The following is an 18,439-nucleotide window of genomic DNA, read 5'->3' as shown; positions in this document are numbered from 1 at the left end:
CTAGGATCAAAGATGTGCACCACCACCACCTGGCACCCCCCCCCACTTAATATGTCTTAATATCTGTAAGCATTTATATTTGAGATACGGATTAACATGTATGATCTTCCATATTATATTTTACTTCTTAATTTCTCATCTGATTTTTGTATCCATATTGTAATTCTGTCTATACCGAGAAGCTTAGTAGGAGAGGTATTGCTCTATTTATATCTTTAATAAACTGCTATCCTTGAATTCTTGCTTTCAAGTGAAGTCCTTCGAGTTCTGTGTATAGTGAATACTTTACTTACCTCTTTCAAGGCCTCCCCAAGGTGTACAGAATAACCAGTGAATCAAAGATAATGGTGGGTCTTCTCAGTGACTAAGGTTTCAAGATGTTCAGGCAGTTCAATTTATTCTTTGTGACTCATTTTATCAAACACAAGTAGACAAATGCACTGAGGATTTCAAAAGCTCTTCATAACGATGCAAGTCAAAATTGACAGACCTACTTGATACTGTAGCAAGAACTGCTGATAAAAGCTCACATGCATTCTGTCTTGTGAGTATCAAACATTCTTACTAAAGGAGATATTTTTGAATGCTCCTTCACAATGCAGCTCAATTAGTAGCTATTCCTCTCTCCTTGACAAAGAAAATCATAGGGGAATTCTAGAGTATTGGCCACCATTGACCTCTGCCCTATTTTTCCTTTGCAGACATTGATGAGTGTGCAGAAGGGCGCCATTACTGCCGTGAGAACACCATGTGTGTGAACACACCTGGTTCTTTCATGTGCATCTGCAAAACTGGCTACATCCGGATCGATGACTACTCATGTACAGGTAAATGGTGCCTATTTGAAATAGAGTATTTCCTGTCTTGGGTTGGCTTTTCCTTTTCTTAAATGTCTAAGAAGTATGTCATAAAGGTTTCCTCATAACAGAAAATAAAGTGGAAATCATTGCATCTTGATTTAGCATTCAATTGTGAATCTTCCCTGAAGAAGATAAGATAGTAGTTGGTATTGCCTGAACTTTACTTGAGGAGACATGAACAAATGTTTACTCAGTCTCATTGGCATTAATGACAGACCAAGGTTACTGTTATACCCTATTCTTGCTTAGGGAACCAGTGAGTTTATTTAGCATATAAAGCATGATTGAAATATTATTCACCCGAGTGTGGGTGATCCTAAAGCAGCTATATCACTGAGGTGTTTCACTGTAGCATCATGTTCCCATGGCTGGATAGATAAAACCCTTCTCAATTACAATTTCATTCTCTTATACTCTGGCACCTCCTGAGAGCAACTGCATATAACTCTGCATCTGAAAGAGAAGTATATACAGCTAGAATGGAAGTGCAGGAAAGAGTGGCTGGATTCTCAGGTGTGGATCTAATAACCCTCCTCAACAACTCCCATAAGAGAACTTCAGGAGACTAAAACTTGAGAGTGAGTCCCTAGCCTCACACACTCTGAGTCAGATAGCAATGGATGCTCTTGAAGGGTACCATTCCATGATATGTTTTCTTCAGCTGTACATTCTTTCTGCCCTGCCTTCCATGGTGGTCTCTGAGTACTGAAGTGGATGACATAGATATTTTGATTTTTTTTTTTTTTTTTTTTTTTTTTTTTTTTGCTTATGGGCATTGGGACACTGTGAAACAAGAAAATCACTTATTTATAGGATTTGATAGAATAAGTGTCTACACTAATCACCACTCACTGCAAGAAGTGTCTCTGCTTTTCTAAACAAGGCTGACAGCAGCAATAATCCTATAGACATAAACACCAAAGCAATTTGGTAGTCACATCATATTCATTAAACAACAAAACAAAAACAAGAAAAAGTAGTGTCTTCCCATTTCTAACCTATGACCTCCCTAGACATGGGCTTGTCACTTTGACCCTACCTGGTGTGAATTCTCTTCTGTAGGAGTTTGATCAGACCTCAAATCCAAGTAGAAAATAGTTATTTACACTCTTAACACTCCTGCCATTATAATACCAGATGGTTCCTCTTCCTTGTTGTGCTGATAGTATAGCACAAAGATTTGTAGTGAATTAGGTCTGCTGGTGACAGTTCTTTCCTAGCAGTTCATGTAGCTACTCCTGACATTACATGAGATATCCAGCAAGGCAGAAGGCTTATAGTTCAGCATACCTTGGATTTCCCCATGCCCCATATCTGAAGTGTACAGCATTTTCAACAATATGGTCTCACACTTTAGTTCTAGTGGTGAACCAATAGCCACAGAGATGGTCTGTATTGTTTGCAGGGGGAGAGTGTCTCATGGCCAACAGGTGATAGGCAAGCATCCCACTGACTTATGGTTTCTGGGAATATTTCTTCCACTACACAAGTATCTTTCTTCACGTTTTAGGTATTTTAATGTTTATGGCAGGCTGGTGGGGCTTTTCTCATCCACGTATCTATATCTTGTTGTCTTATGATGACCTGAAGAATTCTGTAATGGTTATTGCAGTGGTTTATAAACATAACAGCTGGGCAGGACTGTTGCTTGTGCTTTCCACTGGAAGTTTGCATTGTACCTTCTAGTACCATATAAGGTATTGCTTAGAAATGAGTCATTCATCGTAGTTTCAGCTCAGGGTCCTCTAGGCTTTGTGTCTGAAATGCATGGTATTTTCACCAATCACGACTTATCTTCAATCTCTGGTGTCTGCCAATGGCAATAGCAATAGCCCATATGTTATGGGAGTCTCTTGGACAGCTTGACCAACAACTCAAAAGACAGCTTCTCCAGTCTGGTATGGGGTTTTTGTTAGATGGTCTTTGGCACTTGGAGGGAACATTGGTAATGACTTTTTTTTTTTCAAACAGAGGGGTGGCAGCATCTCTGAAGATTCACTGCCATCCATTCTAAGAAAGAAACAGTTGACCTCAGGAGTCACCAAACCATATCATGTTAGCCTTCCACAGTATGCTGTCTCTATGTGCTGACTTAGAGGCCATCATGAATGATAGCATAATACAAAAATAAAAAAAAATGACCCAGAGATAGATATTGGGGTTCAAGCTGAAGATCAGGGAAGCAAACCAGCTAGCCACTAGTTCTCACCTCTAGCTCAGGCTGAAAGGGCTAATCCACACATGAGCTCTTCACCAAGTTTCAAACTGCTGCCTCTCCTCAGTTTTGCTGGAGAACAAATGCTTCATATGACTGCTTCAGATCTGGCTTCTATCTTTTACACCCCTCTAGTGCTGGGATTAAAGGTGTGCGATACGTTACTCTTTTAGACTGATTCAATCTTGTGTATCTGTGTATCCCTGGTGGCCTTGCATTCAGAGAGATCTGTCTCTTAATCCTGAGTCCTAGGCTGTGGGACTGGATGGGGAAGAAATTTCCATCTACACACTCTAGCACTTCCTGAGAGCTGTCAGGGGTAGATGGAAAGAAGTAACTGAAGCTCCAGTGAGTCTAATGATCCTCCCTATCCCTCCTGATGGGGGAACCTCAGTAGACCCAAACTTGAAGGTACCCTGTGGGTATCATAGCTGCTCTAATTAAAATAGTCATGACTGTAGTGCTCAGGAGATACCGTCTATAGCAAGTGGTTGTTCAGGTAGACTTTCATGATCCTTGCTAGGAAGGGAAAAGCTGAAGAATCAAGTCAAGATGATGCTAAGTATATACTTGAAAATTTTCTCTCTCAAATCTTGTGTGAATGACTAAGGCCACTTGAAGAAACAGCCCCTAAATGATGCTTCATGTATTGGAAGAACAATTACATAAACATTTCGATGTTTTTCAGAAAAGGTCCTTCAGTCTCTAAAAGGCATCAACAGTGTCCACATCTTGGTGAAACACAGTTGAGCTTACATTGATGTGTCCCTTACATTCATTTTCTAAAATCAGTACCACACCAAGTCCTGCTCAGGGATGTCATGAGTAAGTTCATAACATCTGATGTTAATCCATGGATTCTTGGACATTCATATGAAAACAAATAGTGCAAGAAGATTAGCTTAACATCATAGGACTGGAGGAAAAGTGAAAATGAAATGACATATTCCTTTGGAGTCTACATTTTAAACAGGTGATTCATAAATATAACAAAAATAGCTAAAATCTTAAAGTTGGGCAGCACCTAAAACATTTTTGTCATTTTCTATTCTTTTCCCCAATTCTATACATAATCCATAGACTTTCCAGAGAAAGGGATTATACTATATACCCTGGCAAAAATTTGAATCAGGTACTTTCTGGAATGTGCCATTCCAGGTGTTTGTGTGTCCACCCAGAGTTTTTACTGTGGTGACCTTACAGTGTTTAAATGCTGTGCTATATACCAAAGCAGAAATCAGATTGTTTACCTAAACAACATGGATGAAAAGGGATTTCTCTTTCTTTGGTACATAACAAAATACTCTGGCAGGAACAAAGGCACTTAAGAGATGACAATTGGTTTAAAAATTCCTACTCTATAGTCACTCCAACTAAACACATATAAATTATGATGACAATTCCCTTTTTCCTTAGTCAATCTTTTAAGCAGAATGAGTAGTTGAGTACCTGGAATAGAGCAATAGAGAGGTTTTTTTTTTTTTAACATAAAAATATATAACAGATGTCCTTGTAGTATAAATATACAGCCTTTGGGTATATGCCTAAGAGTACAATTGCTGGGTCTTGAGGTGGACTGATTCCCATTATCCTGAGAAATTGCTATGCTGATTTCCAAAGTGGCTGTTCAGGCTTGCATTCCCACGAGCAATGGAGGAATGTTCCCTTTTCTCCATATCCTTTCCAGCATAAACTCTCATTGGTGTTTATTTATTTTAGCCATTTTGACAGGGGTAAGATGGTTATCTCAGAGTTGTTTTTATTTGCATTTCCCTCATGGCTAAAGATGTTGAGAAATTTCTTAAGTGATTTTTGGCCATTTGAGATTCCTCTACTGAGAATTCTCTATTTAGATCTACATATCATTTTTTAAAAATTGAATTATTTGGTGTTTTGGTGACTAGGTTCTTGAGTTCTTTGTATATTTGGAGATAAGTCCTCTGTCAGATATGGGGTTGGTGAATATCTTTTCCCATTCTGTGGGCTGCCATTTTGTCTTGTAGATTGTGTCCTTTGCCTTACACAAGCTTCTTAGTTTCAGGAGGTCCCATTTATTAATTGTTGATCACAGTGCTTGCGCTACTGATGTTATGTTCAGGAAGTGGTCTCCTGTATCAATTTGTTCTAGGGTACTTTCCACTTTCTTCTCTAAGAGGTTCATTGTGACTGAATTTATGCTGAGGTCTTTGATCCATTTGGACTTAAGGTTTGTGCATGGCAATAGATATGGATTTATCTGCAGTCTTCTACATGTCAGCATTCAGTTATACCAGCACCATTTGTTGAAGATGCTTTCTTTTTTCCATTGTATAATTTTAGCTTCTTAGTAAAAGATCAGATGTTCATAGGTATGTGTTCATAACAGCATTAGTTGTAATAGGCAGAACCTGGAAGTAACCTAGATGCCCCTCAACCAAAGAATGGATAAAGATAATATGGTACATTTACACAATGGAGTCCTACTCAGGGGTAAGAAACAATGACATCTTGAAAGTCACAGGCAAATGGGTGGTACTAGAGGAAACCATTCTGAGTGAGGTAACACATACACAGAAAGAAAAACATGGTATGTACTCACTCATAAGTTGATATTAGACATAGAGCAAAAGATAACCAGACTACAATGCATATCCTCCCAGAAGCTAGGAAACAAGGAAGACTCTAAGAGAGACATGCATGGACCCCCTGAGAAGGGGAAGGGAACAAGATCTCCCAAGTAAATTAGGAGCATAGGGGGAGGGGGAGGGAAGGAGGAGAAAGAGGAGGAAATGAGGGGAGGATGTACATGAGGGATCAGGAAGGTAAAGTTGGGGGAAGAACAGTGAAGGAGAGCAAGTAAAGAAATACCTTAATAGAGGGAGCCCTTATGAGCTTAACCAGAAACCTGACACAAGGGATCCACAAGGATGACTCCAACTAAGAATCCAAGCAATAATGGAGAGGCTACCTTAATGTCCTTCCCCTATAATGAGATTGATGACTACCTTATATGCCATCCTAGAGCCTTCATCCAATAGCTGATGGATGCAGAAGTAGAGATTTACACTAAGCACTGAGCTGAATTCCTGGAATTCAGTTGTAGAGAGGGAGGAGTGATGAGCAAAGGGGTCAAGACCATTCTGGGGCCCACAAAAACAGCTGACCTCAGCAAGTGGGAGCTCACAGACCCCAGTTTGACAGCTGGGGAACCAGTGTAAGACTGAACCAGGTCCCATGAACATGGGTGTCATTTGGAGGGCTTGGGCAGTCTATAGGGCCCCTAGCAGTGGAACCAGTATTTATTCCAAGTGCATGAATAGACTTTGGGAGCCCATTCCCTATGGAGGGATACTCTCTCAGTCTGGATACATGGGGGAGGTCCTAGGTCCTGCCCAAATGATGTGACATACTTTGATGATCCCTCATGGGAAACCTCACCTTCCCTGAGGAGTAGATGGAGGTGGATGGGGGATGGTGAGGGAAATGAGAGGACAGGAGAGAGAGGGAACAGGGATTGGTATGTAAAATAAGGTTGTATATTAATGGTAATATCAGTAAATATGAGTTTTGTGTTAATGGTTACCAGAAAACTAAGATCCAACCTGATGAATCTAAGAAGGTGACAGCTGAAGATGTACTTCTTAAAACCGAGTTCTAGTGTTTTTTGACAGATCTGACAATGTGCCCTCAGACACGTAGGAGAACTTTGTGGCTATGTATCCTTCCCAGTGACTCTCTGCTTTTCTTATAGTCATGCAAGCATGTTCAAGGGTTTGTGTAAGAGGCCCACACTGATGTTTCCCCAGGGCACTTCTAGAGCTTTATTTCTGTTCTGAGTCTGTGTCAGTTGCAAGTACCCCATTGTGGCATTTCCTGTGGTGCCTTTCCATCCCTCACACTACATGCTCCTTCCAAATAAAACCTCACCAAGTACTGTGTGATTCTGATCACTGAGGGAAATTTCCCCCTCACAATTCCAGAGCATCTCAGGATATGGACCAAGTGCCTCTTTAGCAGAATGCAGAGGAGAGCTGAGATCATTTTCGGTAAAGCTGCTTCAGCTAAGACTTTTCTACTAATTAGAGAAGAGCCAAGGCTTTAAAAGTCTGGCAGAGGACAAGAACATATTTCCTTAATGAGGCACTGGTTTTTTCAACTCACCAATTTCCTCTGCTTCCTTTTCAGAGGAGAAATAGTTCTGGCCCTTAAATTCCCATGCGCTCTAACTGGGTCTACCAGTTTAAGAGATTGTTGCTGTACCCAAAAACTGGGTTTTGGGGAGGATGCTATAAATGGCTTATATTTTTATTTAGAGTCAGGTAAGTACCGTGAAAACATTGTTAGGCCAGAGCTTTATGGCACACTTCTGTGCCAAAGGTTCATTGATGATCCTCCTTTGTGAGATTGCCTTGTGATGAAATCCATCTAGCATATTCCTCTGTAAAAGGCGCTGTAAGTAAGATCTGAATAGGACTCAGTTTCTCTGATCAATATTGCATTTTAATGACTCTGAGTATAGTGATTAGCACTCTCTGCTGCACCTGAAGCCTCTCAGGGGCCTCAGAGCCATCTCCCCTACCCCCCATTTGTGGCTGAATCTCCAAGTTTTCCCTCCTTTACTTTTCGTGCCCATTGTTGTGAATATGTTTTATACCTGTGTGCCCTTCTCTCTTCCTGTATAAGAGTCCTTGCTCTAGCATGATTGGCACTTTTAACTATGCCCCAAAGACTCTTAGAGCTGCCTGTCTCAACTGAAAATCCATCAGAGACATTTCAAGAGAACTTCAAGAGCAATACATATGGCTTTAACCATCCTGCTTTAATCAATACAGGAAGCTTGTCTTGCTTTTAAAACCTTACACTGCTGGTGTGGCAGTTTATGTGCTAGCATAGCTACCTCCCATGGCTGGTAGAGTTGTGGATTTTTAAAATTCAAGCACTTTGCACTAGGTTTTCTTTAGGCTGCTAAGTTTGAAGGAACAGAAGAATTCCGAGGAAACAGAAGTTTGCTGACATTTGCTGCCTACCTGCTGTTCTATAGTGAGTGGCATCCTTAGCTTTGATGGGTCATCATTTGTCTAATTTTCAATTGTTTGAAATAAGTAAAGGGAGAAGATTCATACTTTATGTAGACATACCCTATTCTATTTGTATCATCTGGTAATTAAACTTTCTTGTAGACTCTTTTGGTTCATTAACTTCAAGTGCAAGAGAAATCTCTCAGCCCCTACCACACAGACAGTCATAATCATAAGTCATTAGTAGAACTGTTATCTTGGCCTCTGACATGGTCATACAGCTACTATGATAACTCAGTTGACCTTTTTTTTTTTTTTTTTTTTTTTTTTTACAAATACTGCAGCAGCTAAAACTCCTATGAGCTCATTAATTTATTTCCAAGAAGATCCTATCATATTCTTACTTAATGATTTGTAATTGCTTTCCTTGACACATCCATTGTAAAAGAAAAATTGGTTATACCTACAATGAGAAGGGGTGAGGAGGATGGCAGGGAGACAGAAGGAAAATGCAGGAGGAAGAGAAAAAAGGAAGGAGAAGAGAGAAAGAAAAAGAAAGGATAGAACTGGGCAGGGGAAAGGGGAGGAAAAAAAGAGACAGGCTTTGCATTATGTGACTCAAAACATTTAAAGCCTGTTATTTACGGTCTTTGCAACAATAGCTACTTTTATGCCTTGATTTTTCTTTTCTTTTCTTTCTTTTTTTTTTTTTTTTTTAATTGATCTTGGTTACTCTTCTGGACAAATGTCTTTCTTTGTCACTTACATGGGCACAAACCAAATTAGGTAGTCATCCTGGGAGTATCATCTTAGTACAGGTTGTATGTAATAGACCAAAAGCAAAGCATCTGAAGAATAAAGATAAAATCAAGAACTGTGTCTTATCAAGATCAACACCTGAGTGGAGAGGCCTGTGCTTCTGGTTCTTCATCTGTCTGTGATGGGGAGAAAAGGTTTATTTTGTGGTTGTTGGCTTGGATCCTTCCAACACCATGCATTTCTGTGGCATGGGTGGGAATGGGGGGTGCGGGGAAGGGGAGAAAGGGCTGTGAAAAGGCATGGGAGAGACCCAGCTTAGGGAGTAAGTTGATCCCACAGAACAGTGACTGTCATACAGGGAAAGATGTCTCCCCCTTGCCAGACTCACCCGACAACTTGGAGGGGTGCTGCCGACCTTGGTCTGTGCTACATATGTCAGCACAGAGAATGCCAGGAGACATTTGACTTGCTGTTACTGTTAAACAGAGCACCTTCACTGCTTTTTCCAGGAAAGTACTTAACTTTCCACAGTGTTTGCTATGTCTGTGCTCACACTTTCTGAAGTGCCAGGGTCCCTTAGTTCCGAACATCTAACGTGGGTCAGTGTGACTGAGTCTGTAACAGAAGCACCCAGGTTCTGTCTGTTAGGCTCATTTAACTTCTTCACTATAGAGACAGAGTGGGGAATTCCACCTTGATAGAAGTTTTCTTCACTTTGCTTTGTCACTGTTCATTCTGTAGCATCTTGGATGCTTTTGTCAGTGCAGATGATGATTTACTCCTGGGAGATAAAAACACGGTTTGAAGCCAGTCTGAGCCACGCCTGCCCTTTCAAGAAATCACCATGTCTATTTTTCAAATTCCTCCATCAACTGTTAGAGAAAGTCATTCGCACAAAGCACTTAAAAATATTACTTTGGAAAGTGCCAGCAACATTGCTTTTGTTCTGCCTTTTTCTAAAAATAATTGAAGTCAATGCTAGTGATTTTTTTGTATCAATGAACAATAATTTTATCATGAGCTATTTAAAAATGGCCTTTGTTGGATTTGTTAAAGCTACAGGTACCGAACAAGACACAGAATTCATTGTGCCCATTTGTATCAAAGAAATTTTTACTGCTACCGTGTAATGGTGAAAATGTTGAGAATTCTGAGGCAGTGACATAGATATGGATAGAGGTCACAGAAAGTCCTTGGTGAGAACAACTACAGGAAGTGGAAATAGGTGTATCAGCTTTCACAAAATATCCTAAATAAAGCTATTTTAGATATAAAATGCCAGCTCAGCAGAAATGTTTAAAAGGAATTAGCTGCCTTATTATTGGAACTGTTGTTAGACAAGTTCTCTTCTTGAAGAAATGTTTTATTTCTCTGGGACCCTTCTGTCTCAGTGCTTTTCAGTGGTTACATTTAAATTGAATCATTAATTTTGTAAAGTAGACAGCTTCCTTGGAAAGTTGGCCTCAGCTGTTATTATTTATTCAGCTGTGCTTGCTTGGTCTCTGTGAATAGGGACCTAAAAAAAAGACAAAGAAGTTCTGGTGTAAATGAAGAGCATTTTCTCAGGGAGTGAAGGATTCATTGTACTTCCTAAGATGGGGATGTTCCCATTGTTATGGAAACTGAGTGCTGGACCAAGGCTAGATGGAGGCATCTGAAAATATTCTGGAATACACACCTTCCCAGAGTAGAGAAGACAAGCAGAGAGTCAGTGGACTTGACTGGGTTTCTAGAGACAGCGTCAATGAGGCTGGGTTCTTTCATGTGAGTTTATTTTCTAAAGAATTCTAACAAACCTACTGTCAGACTACCCTGTCATATGAGTTGGCATGACCATTGGAAAACTTTTTTGTGACTAATTACTTTGTAGCCTGCTTTCTTGGAATTGAAAACTAAAATAAAATCACATTGTATATCAACCTTTACATAAGACGTGAAATTTAAGTTTGGAAATTTAAAGCAGACAAATCTAAGTTTGAAAATGTACAAATATATCCCCTGAAGCAAAAAAGATGGCTCACTTGCTTCCTGTAGCTCACCATATTTTATTATACTTTGTAGCTATGATTGAAAAATTAAAATGCAAGCACAAAGGTTATGAAAGCAAATTAAATGATTGTGCCCCAGGATTACAAGAATTAATGATGACAAGTTATTTCTAAAAACCATCACCTGAGGCTGGAGATCTGGCTCAGTGAGCAGGAATGATTACTGTGAAAACATGAGCACCTTAGTTTGAATCCTTAGTCCTCACATTAAAAGCTTGGCATGAACGTGGTACCTGTAATCCATTTTGGGGTGCAGACAAAGTGGACTCTGGAGCCATTTCCTCAACAGGCTAGGTGAAAATCTAGGATTTTTTCAGTGAGAGGAGCTTTCTCAAGGCAGTAAGACAGCAAGTGATAGAAGAATGTAGTATATGTCTTCCTCTGGCTTCTACATACCTGACCACTTACGTGCATACACCACATGCATCTCAATCTCTCTCTCTCTCTCTCTCTCTCTCACACACACACACACACACATACAAGTACATGGACATGGACATTTATACATATAACACATCTACACACACAAGCACATGCACACACACATGCATGTGCACACAGACATATCTAACACATCTCATATGCACACATTTGCACACACACACAACAATCACACCCATGTGCACTCTCACACACAAGCAAATGTGTACATAAACACACATATATATACAACACATCACACACAGATACACAACCTATCATGCACACACATATACATAATACATCAACACACACACACACACACACAATCAACTAGAAGTGATTATCCAGGAAGCATTTCCAGGAGAGTGTGTAGCACAGTTAACAGCAAGGGTTGATACTTAAGGAACTTAAAGACATGAGATGTGTCTGCACACTTAGCAAGAAGCCAACTACATGCTCATCTCCTCTCTGAAACATATATGTGTATGCGTACAATTAGCACTCCACTCAGAAGGGAACAGGCTCAAAGGCTCAGGCAGGAGAATTGCCTTTTCACAGATGAAAAGCTTGGAAGGAATCTGTTCTGAATCTGTCAGTGAGTGGAGGAAGCTACACCACTCAGACAGTGGTTTCCAGGCTTGTCAGACAGCGGTCTGATCATCACTGTGCAGCAGCTGGCCTACACAGCTCTCACCTCCAACCTAGCTGGCTACAGCTTGATCTCTAGAGTTCCAGAGCTATGCAGCTAAGCTAGCCTCCCTCTCTGAGAGCCCATCTGTGTACTGATCACATAGATGACAGGAGTGGCCTCATTAGCAAACCTCAGCCACTTGAACTTGGTTACTCAGGAAACCCCAATTCACTTTTCTTCTAGGTGGATGTATTGTTTAAATTATCTCTCAAGATCACCCCCCACCGTGTGTGTGTGTGTGTGTGTGTGTGTGTGTGTGTGTGTGTGTGTGTGTGTGAGCAGTGTCTTGGCAACAGCTGCCTGTGGGGGACAGGATGGCCATAGCTCTCTCTATAGATGTCTTCCTTCCCATCTTGATTGCTGACAGATGGCACTCAGTCCTTCTTGTTTCCTTGTACCTTTGATCGTCCCATTGCAGAGTGCTGGTCTAACCCTGTGGAGGGTGACAGTGCCTGAGCTTGCTCTCACTATGGGGGAAGGGGTTTCACAAAGGCATAAATAGCAGTCCAGTCACATGGGAGAGAGAACTTGTCCAACTTTGTTAAGTTTGAGTAAATAGCATCAAGCTGAATAAGAAGGGAGACCTGGAACATTAAAAGTTAACATTAAGAGCTGCGTAATAATGAAAAACTCTTACTGTATGTTTCTTTTATTTCCTCTCCACCAAAACTCTGATATGTGTAGTAGTAGGTTACATCCTATCTAATAAATGTATCTAGGTCAGTATTGTGGTTCATTGGAGTATAGTCAGTAACAAGGGAACATGCAAGGGCACTATGGAATCCCAGGCATGACTGTGAAAGATCTGGAGAATCCTGGGTAGACATACTGACTAAGTGACATTGAAATGAAGGTTTTCACAAGAGGTTGTTTGTATGAATATCTTCAGGGACAGGGAAGATCTGTTTTCTTCAGTGGCATGAAGTGACTCTGGGTATGTCAACCACACTCAGGAGCAGGACCCATGCACAGGAGTGCTTAGCCAATGTAAAGCAGATTCCATGGGGTTTTGGTTTTGTTTGTTGGTTAGTTTGTGTTTTTCACATTATTTGCTTTGTTTAGGTATTGTTTGGCCTTATTGTCTTTTTGTTTGTTTGTTGTGATTTTCATTTTGTTTTGTGTTTTTCTTTTTGAGAGAGTTTGGTGGGTAGGAAGGTAGAGCAGATCTGTGAGGAGCTGGGGAAGGCTATGATAAAAATATTGTATATAAAAGGTTAAATAAAAGTACATTAAAAGGACCCTGCTCCAAATTATAGGATAAACTTTGACGATCCCCCATGGAGGCCTCACTCTCCCTGGGGAGCAGAAAAGAGATGGATATCGGGTTCGTGGTGGGCAGGAGAGGAGTGGAAGAAGAGGGAACTGGGATTGACATTTCAAACAAGCTTCGTTCTAATTTAAATTTTTAAAAATATTAAAAGAATAAAATAAGGGTTTTATTGATGCATGGTCATTTTATGAGAGGAAGTAGTAAGAGGAAACATTTTGAGAAATAGGAAGAGTAGGAATGAAAGGTTACTTGCTAGTAGTCATCTTAGGGTGAATAGTATAGCAAGAGATACAGCCAGTTTCATAGAAGATGCAAAGGCGTATTTTGTGGTTTCTGGAGCACTGGAACAATCTCTGCAGTTCTGATGAAGGCATGCCTTGAACTGCTGATGCTTTGTTTTGTCATGTGCTATTGTTTGTCTTTCTGGATGAAAACTTTCTTATTTAATTAACTATTCTTCCCCAAGCCAGTGCTGGCCTCCTTTAAAGGGAAGAGGGCTTTCACTTTTAAAAAGACAGAATACTTGTCATTCTCAGAGCTCTATGAAAACTTATTTTTAGTGTGGACTCATAAAAGCTCATTTTTCCAAATTTTCAAAAAAAATGTATTCATTAACTAACTAAGGCATGTTTTAAAAGCAGATTTGTATATGTAGCTCCATCCATCCATCCATCTATCCATGCATGCATTAAATATGGAGAAGACGAAAAACAGCAGCAAAGTGCAGGCAGAACATGACTGCAAGTTCTTGCTAATTTAACCTCTTGCTAATGTAATCAAATCAGATGGCATGCTCTCCCTGGCCCACTTTTCCCCATGAGCATTTTGTGGCATTTTAGCTTATGTCTTACATCTTAGTTAAACCTCTTAGACTTGAATCCTTGTTCTACTCTCAATTGGATATGCTCTTGGGAAATTTAGCTCCGTCTCTACACCTTTAAAATGGAATGTACACGTTTTGTATGTTGTTTTTAAGTACATGAGAGGAATCACACTAAGTGATTAGCATGAAAGATGAACACAAGGACAGTAGGGTGGCGGCATCTGGCTCTGTCCACACCCTCATCTGCTGTCCCTGTGAATCTGTGACCTTCCATGGCAGAAGGGAACTTTGAAACAGAGAGTCTTGCTGGATTGGCTAGGTAGGTGCACCCCATCCTGAGTCAGGAAGGAAGAAGGGTATTTCCCAGCTGTGTCAGGGTGAGCTGTGAATTCAGAGACTTCCAGGGAGATGAAGCACAACAGAATGTGAAGTGGGGTGTCAGCTCAGATGCGGGAGAAAGCCAGAAAAGGCCTTTGCCCCAGGCCTCAGGAGCACAGTCCTGCTGTGTACATTGACTTTAGCCAAGCCAACCTGCGTGGACTCCTAACCTACAGAACTGTAGAAGCCCATGATATTTTAAGCTGTTGGCTTTTTAAACTGCTGTATTGGGAATAAGATGAAAACGGGAATAAAGTCTGGCACACCATTCTTACAGCTAACACTGTTGAATTGTGCACAACTGTATTTGAAAGGGATGCTCCATTATTGAGGAGAACTGGTGATTCTGGAGCAAGTGTGGTGCCTGCATGGAGAGTTGGAGGCATAATCTATGGGGGGGGGGTGGATTTTACTCAGATTCCTTACATCATGACTAGGTGGCTTTTGTCTTATTTGCTTTTCTCTCTAAGTTAAGGGGCTCATTATTCTAAAGACAGTTCTATTTAGCATGCAGAGATACAACACACAACAGTTACCTAGGAATAGGTTATGAGTTTACCTTGACCACAGGAAATTAAAGGAGGCTAAGAGACAATTCTTATCTTCTGCCTTTAAAGGGATTCTCAATAACGGGAAGGACCTAGACAGACAGCAGAGTAACACTGTGTTTCTAGATACACAGTGTTACAGAGATTTCATGCAGTCTTCAGAACCCAGGGATTGAGAGTAAACTTTTAATTCAGGAAGGATCCACGCCAGCAAGGTTTTATCTGAGCCACAAATCAGGGACCTGCGGGACACAGTTGGCTCTCATTGGAGATTTATTTGGCTTTGGGGGCATTTCAATGATTCAACACTCATATAGTCAGAAGATTTCATTTTAAACCTGAAATTCCAGCCAGATTTTCAGATTGTTCTCCATTAGCTCTGCAGCAGAGCAGATACAGTGACAGCCTGCCCAGTGTCCTTCCCCTTACTGCTAGTCCCTGAGAGTGCATGCTTCCACAAAGAAAGCTGATGCTCACAGAATGTCAGAGATTCTTTAGCCAGGGAACCTCACTCACTGACCTGACCTACCTGACCTATCTAGCACATGAATGAGGAGGTTCTATTTCATGACTTGTGATTGATTCTTAGATGATTAGGGATGTGCTCAACTAAATGCATGGAGCACTAATTACAGAGGCAATGTCAAAGGTGTGGCTCTTAACTAAGTCATGTCTCTGCCAAATTCTAAAGTGACACTGAAATAAACAGTAGGACAAATAGAAATGAATGACTTTTGAGTCCATCTGTTTTCATTTTTTCCTAAAAACTGCCTTATGGGATTGGAGAGGTAGTTCAGTCAGTAAAGTGTTTGCTATGGAAGATTGAGGATGAGTTCAATCCCCAGCACCCTGTAAAAGCAGGGTACACTAGAGCACATGACTATAATTCCAGTACCGGGAAAGCAATGACAGGAAGGTGTGTGTGTGTGTATGTGTGTGTGTGTGTATGTGTGTAGGTTTTGCAGACAAACCAGGCTAGCTGCTTGGTCAGATCCAAGCTAACCTGGGAACCTATCTCAAAAGAAATTAGTTGGCTCCTAAGGACCAACATCCATAATTGACTTCTAGTTTCATACACACTCTCAAACATGTGCACATACACCTGTACACACAAATGTGCCTCCTTTGGGACATACACATAAAACACAACATAAACACATGAACACACAAACACCCACAAGTGAAAATTAAATTATAATAACTTTAAATGATAGATTTTCAAATAGAATGCATAAGCTATTGCATATCAATTAACCAGTTTCAAAAGCTTCTGGATAATTAATTCATTGCCAAGCTTGTAGTAACATAAATTGTTTAGACCAAGAAACACAGCACTGTTGATAAAGCAGAAGAAACCATTGACTAGTGAATGTCTAGGTTTTAAATGAATTTGACTTTTTGGGCTGCCATAACAAGATACCAATGGCAGGCATTTATGTTTTAATTTCCTAGAGGTTAGAAGCCCAGGATTAGTTTTTTTTTTAACTTATTTACTTCCAAGATTTGTGTCCTGATTTATTTACTCAGTTATAAATATACCTTTTCCATCGTCATACAGTGAAGCCTGTGTGTTAATGTGTGTACAACTGTTTGTTTCTGATATGTGTGTGTGTGGATATGTGAGTGTGTGTGTGAAAATGTATCTAAGTGTGTGTGCACATGTGAGTGTGCTTGTTTAGTGTGTGTGTGTGTGTGATTGTATTTGATGTGTGTATGTGTACATCTATGAATATGTATTTGGGTTTGTGTTTGCATTATTATGTATGAGTGTGTGCATACATGTGGCTGGTTTAGTATCTGTTTGTAGAGGATACTGAAGCCCTTATGTCCTCACTTAGCCATTCCCTCAAATGTCACATTTCCAAAGACAGTCATACTGGGGCTAGAGTGTCAACATATACATTTTGGGTGGATACAGAGGTTCACTCTATAAAGGAAAATATGTCTTTTGACGTATGTAATACCTTCAAAATGTTAGAAACAATAGCTTATAAAGACAGGACAGAGCAAGCAATGAATGTAATCATGCTTGGGAATCCACCAGGAGCTTCAGCTTTCAGAATTCCCCTGTGTGTTAACTAGTGAGACAGGGTGCGTTGTGTTTAATTTTGTGGGCAGATTTGGCCTTGAGGTCATAAGCTTGAATTTGGCTAGCAATGATGATGCTTTAATTTTATTCAGCTTCTCATTGCACACATTAAAATGGGTGGTATGTGTCCCCCCATTAGGGGCAAGTATTTCCACATGTCTATGCAGCTTTTGATGAGTTTCAAGGCTGAAGGATTAAAGATCAAAGTGGCTGAGGTATCTCTCTGTAGCTTTTACAGTGTCCAGAAGACATAGATGCTCCTTGAACATTTCTGCTTTGTCAGAAGCCTGCAGTGCCTTCAATTCCAGAAACAGCAGGCCTCACAGACAGATCACCCATGATGAGATCACAATGTAGTGGGTGTCATCATCTCCTGGGAGCCAGGTGCTAAAGAGGGGATTTGTCCTTCGGAGCCTTCTCACAGAAGCCAAACTGAGATAAAGGTTAACCGATGAGTTTGGCCAAACTGCTTATGCCTTTGCACTCCATTATATTCCATCTTTCCCCTTAGACAACTGAAAAGTTGTAAGAATACCTTGACGATGGGCTGAAATACTGAATTTCTACCATTCTCAAATGGCCACCTTATGCAAAACCCTTTGTTTAACATGTTTTTTTTTCCAGGGAAGGAGGGTGTGGGACTTGATGTGTTGACATCCCAGGGTTGACCTCTTATACAAATGTAAGTGTTGCTCTTCTCCCGGCCATGTTGCAGTCAAGCCTTTATTATTCTTATCCAGTGCCTTAGTCACTGTTCTATTACTGTGATGAGACACTATGACCAACACAACTCTTATAAAAGAAAACAATTATGAAGGCTTGTTTACAGTTACAGAGGTTAGTCCATTGTCATTATGGCAGGGAGCATGGGGCCGTGCAGGCAGATGCTGGATCTATAGATGAGAGCTGCATCCTGATCTATATGTGGAGAGAGAGACTCTAGCCTTGGCATGGCTTTTGAAACCTTAAAGCCCACCCCCAGTGACACAAGTCCTCCAACAAGTCTATACCTCCTAATCCTTTTAATCCTTTCAAATAGTGCCACTTCCTAGTGACTAAGCATGCAAGTAAATGAGCCCATAGAAGCCATTCTCATTCCAACCACGACACACAGACAAGTTCTGCCATCTCACTGCCTGTTACTTTCTGCCTCTTCTATTTAGCTTTGTTCTGTTCCCATGCTGTGGATTCTGTTCCCTCTGTAGGAACTTCAGTGACTTCCCTTTGCCCATCCAGTAATATGCAGCCCAGATAGCATCCCAGATTTCAGTGTCTTGTCTGCAGTTTCTGGGTTCTGCAAATCACAGCCTTCTGCCTTACTATTTGCACATCTGCTTT

The 18,439-nt window shown here is 40.6% G+C and overlaps 1 protein-coding gene across 2 annotated transcripts in view; it reads left to right on the top strand.

Annotated features, from left to right (window-relative positions):
* Nell2 (neural EGFL like 2) overlaps nt 1-18,439 on the top strand; it is a 260,369-nt gene that overhangs the window by 140,715 nt on the left and 101,215 nt on the right. For both annotated transcript variants that reach the window (XM_051189737.1, XM_051189735.1), the window contains exon 14: nt 702-827. In XM_051189737.1, coding sequence (XP_051045694.1) covers nt 702-827 — 126 coding nt within the window. The remainder of the gene's footprint in view (nt 1-701; nt 828-18,439) is intronic.

Source organism: Phodopus roborovskii, unplaced genomic scaffold (assembly GCF_943737965.1).
Source record: "Phodopus roborovskii unplaced genomic scaffold, PHOROB, whole genome shotgun sequence".
In the NCBI taxonomy this organism is placed as follows: domain Eukaryota; kingdom Metazoa; phylum Chordata; class Mammalia; order Rodentia; family Cricetidae; genus Phodopus; species Phodopus roborovskii.
Note: the sequence above shows the minus strand (reverse complement) of the source record. Positions and strands in the feature narration are given on the sequence as shown.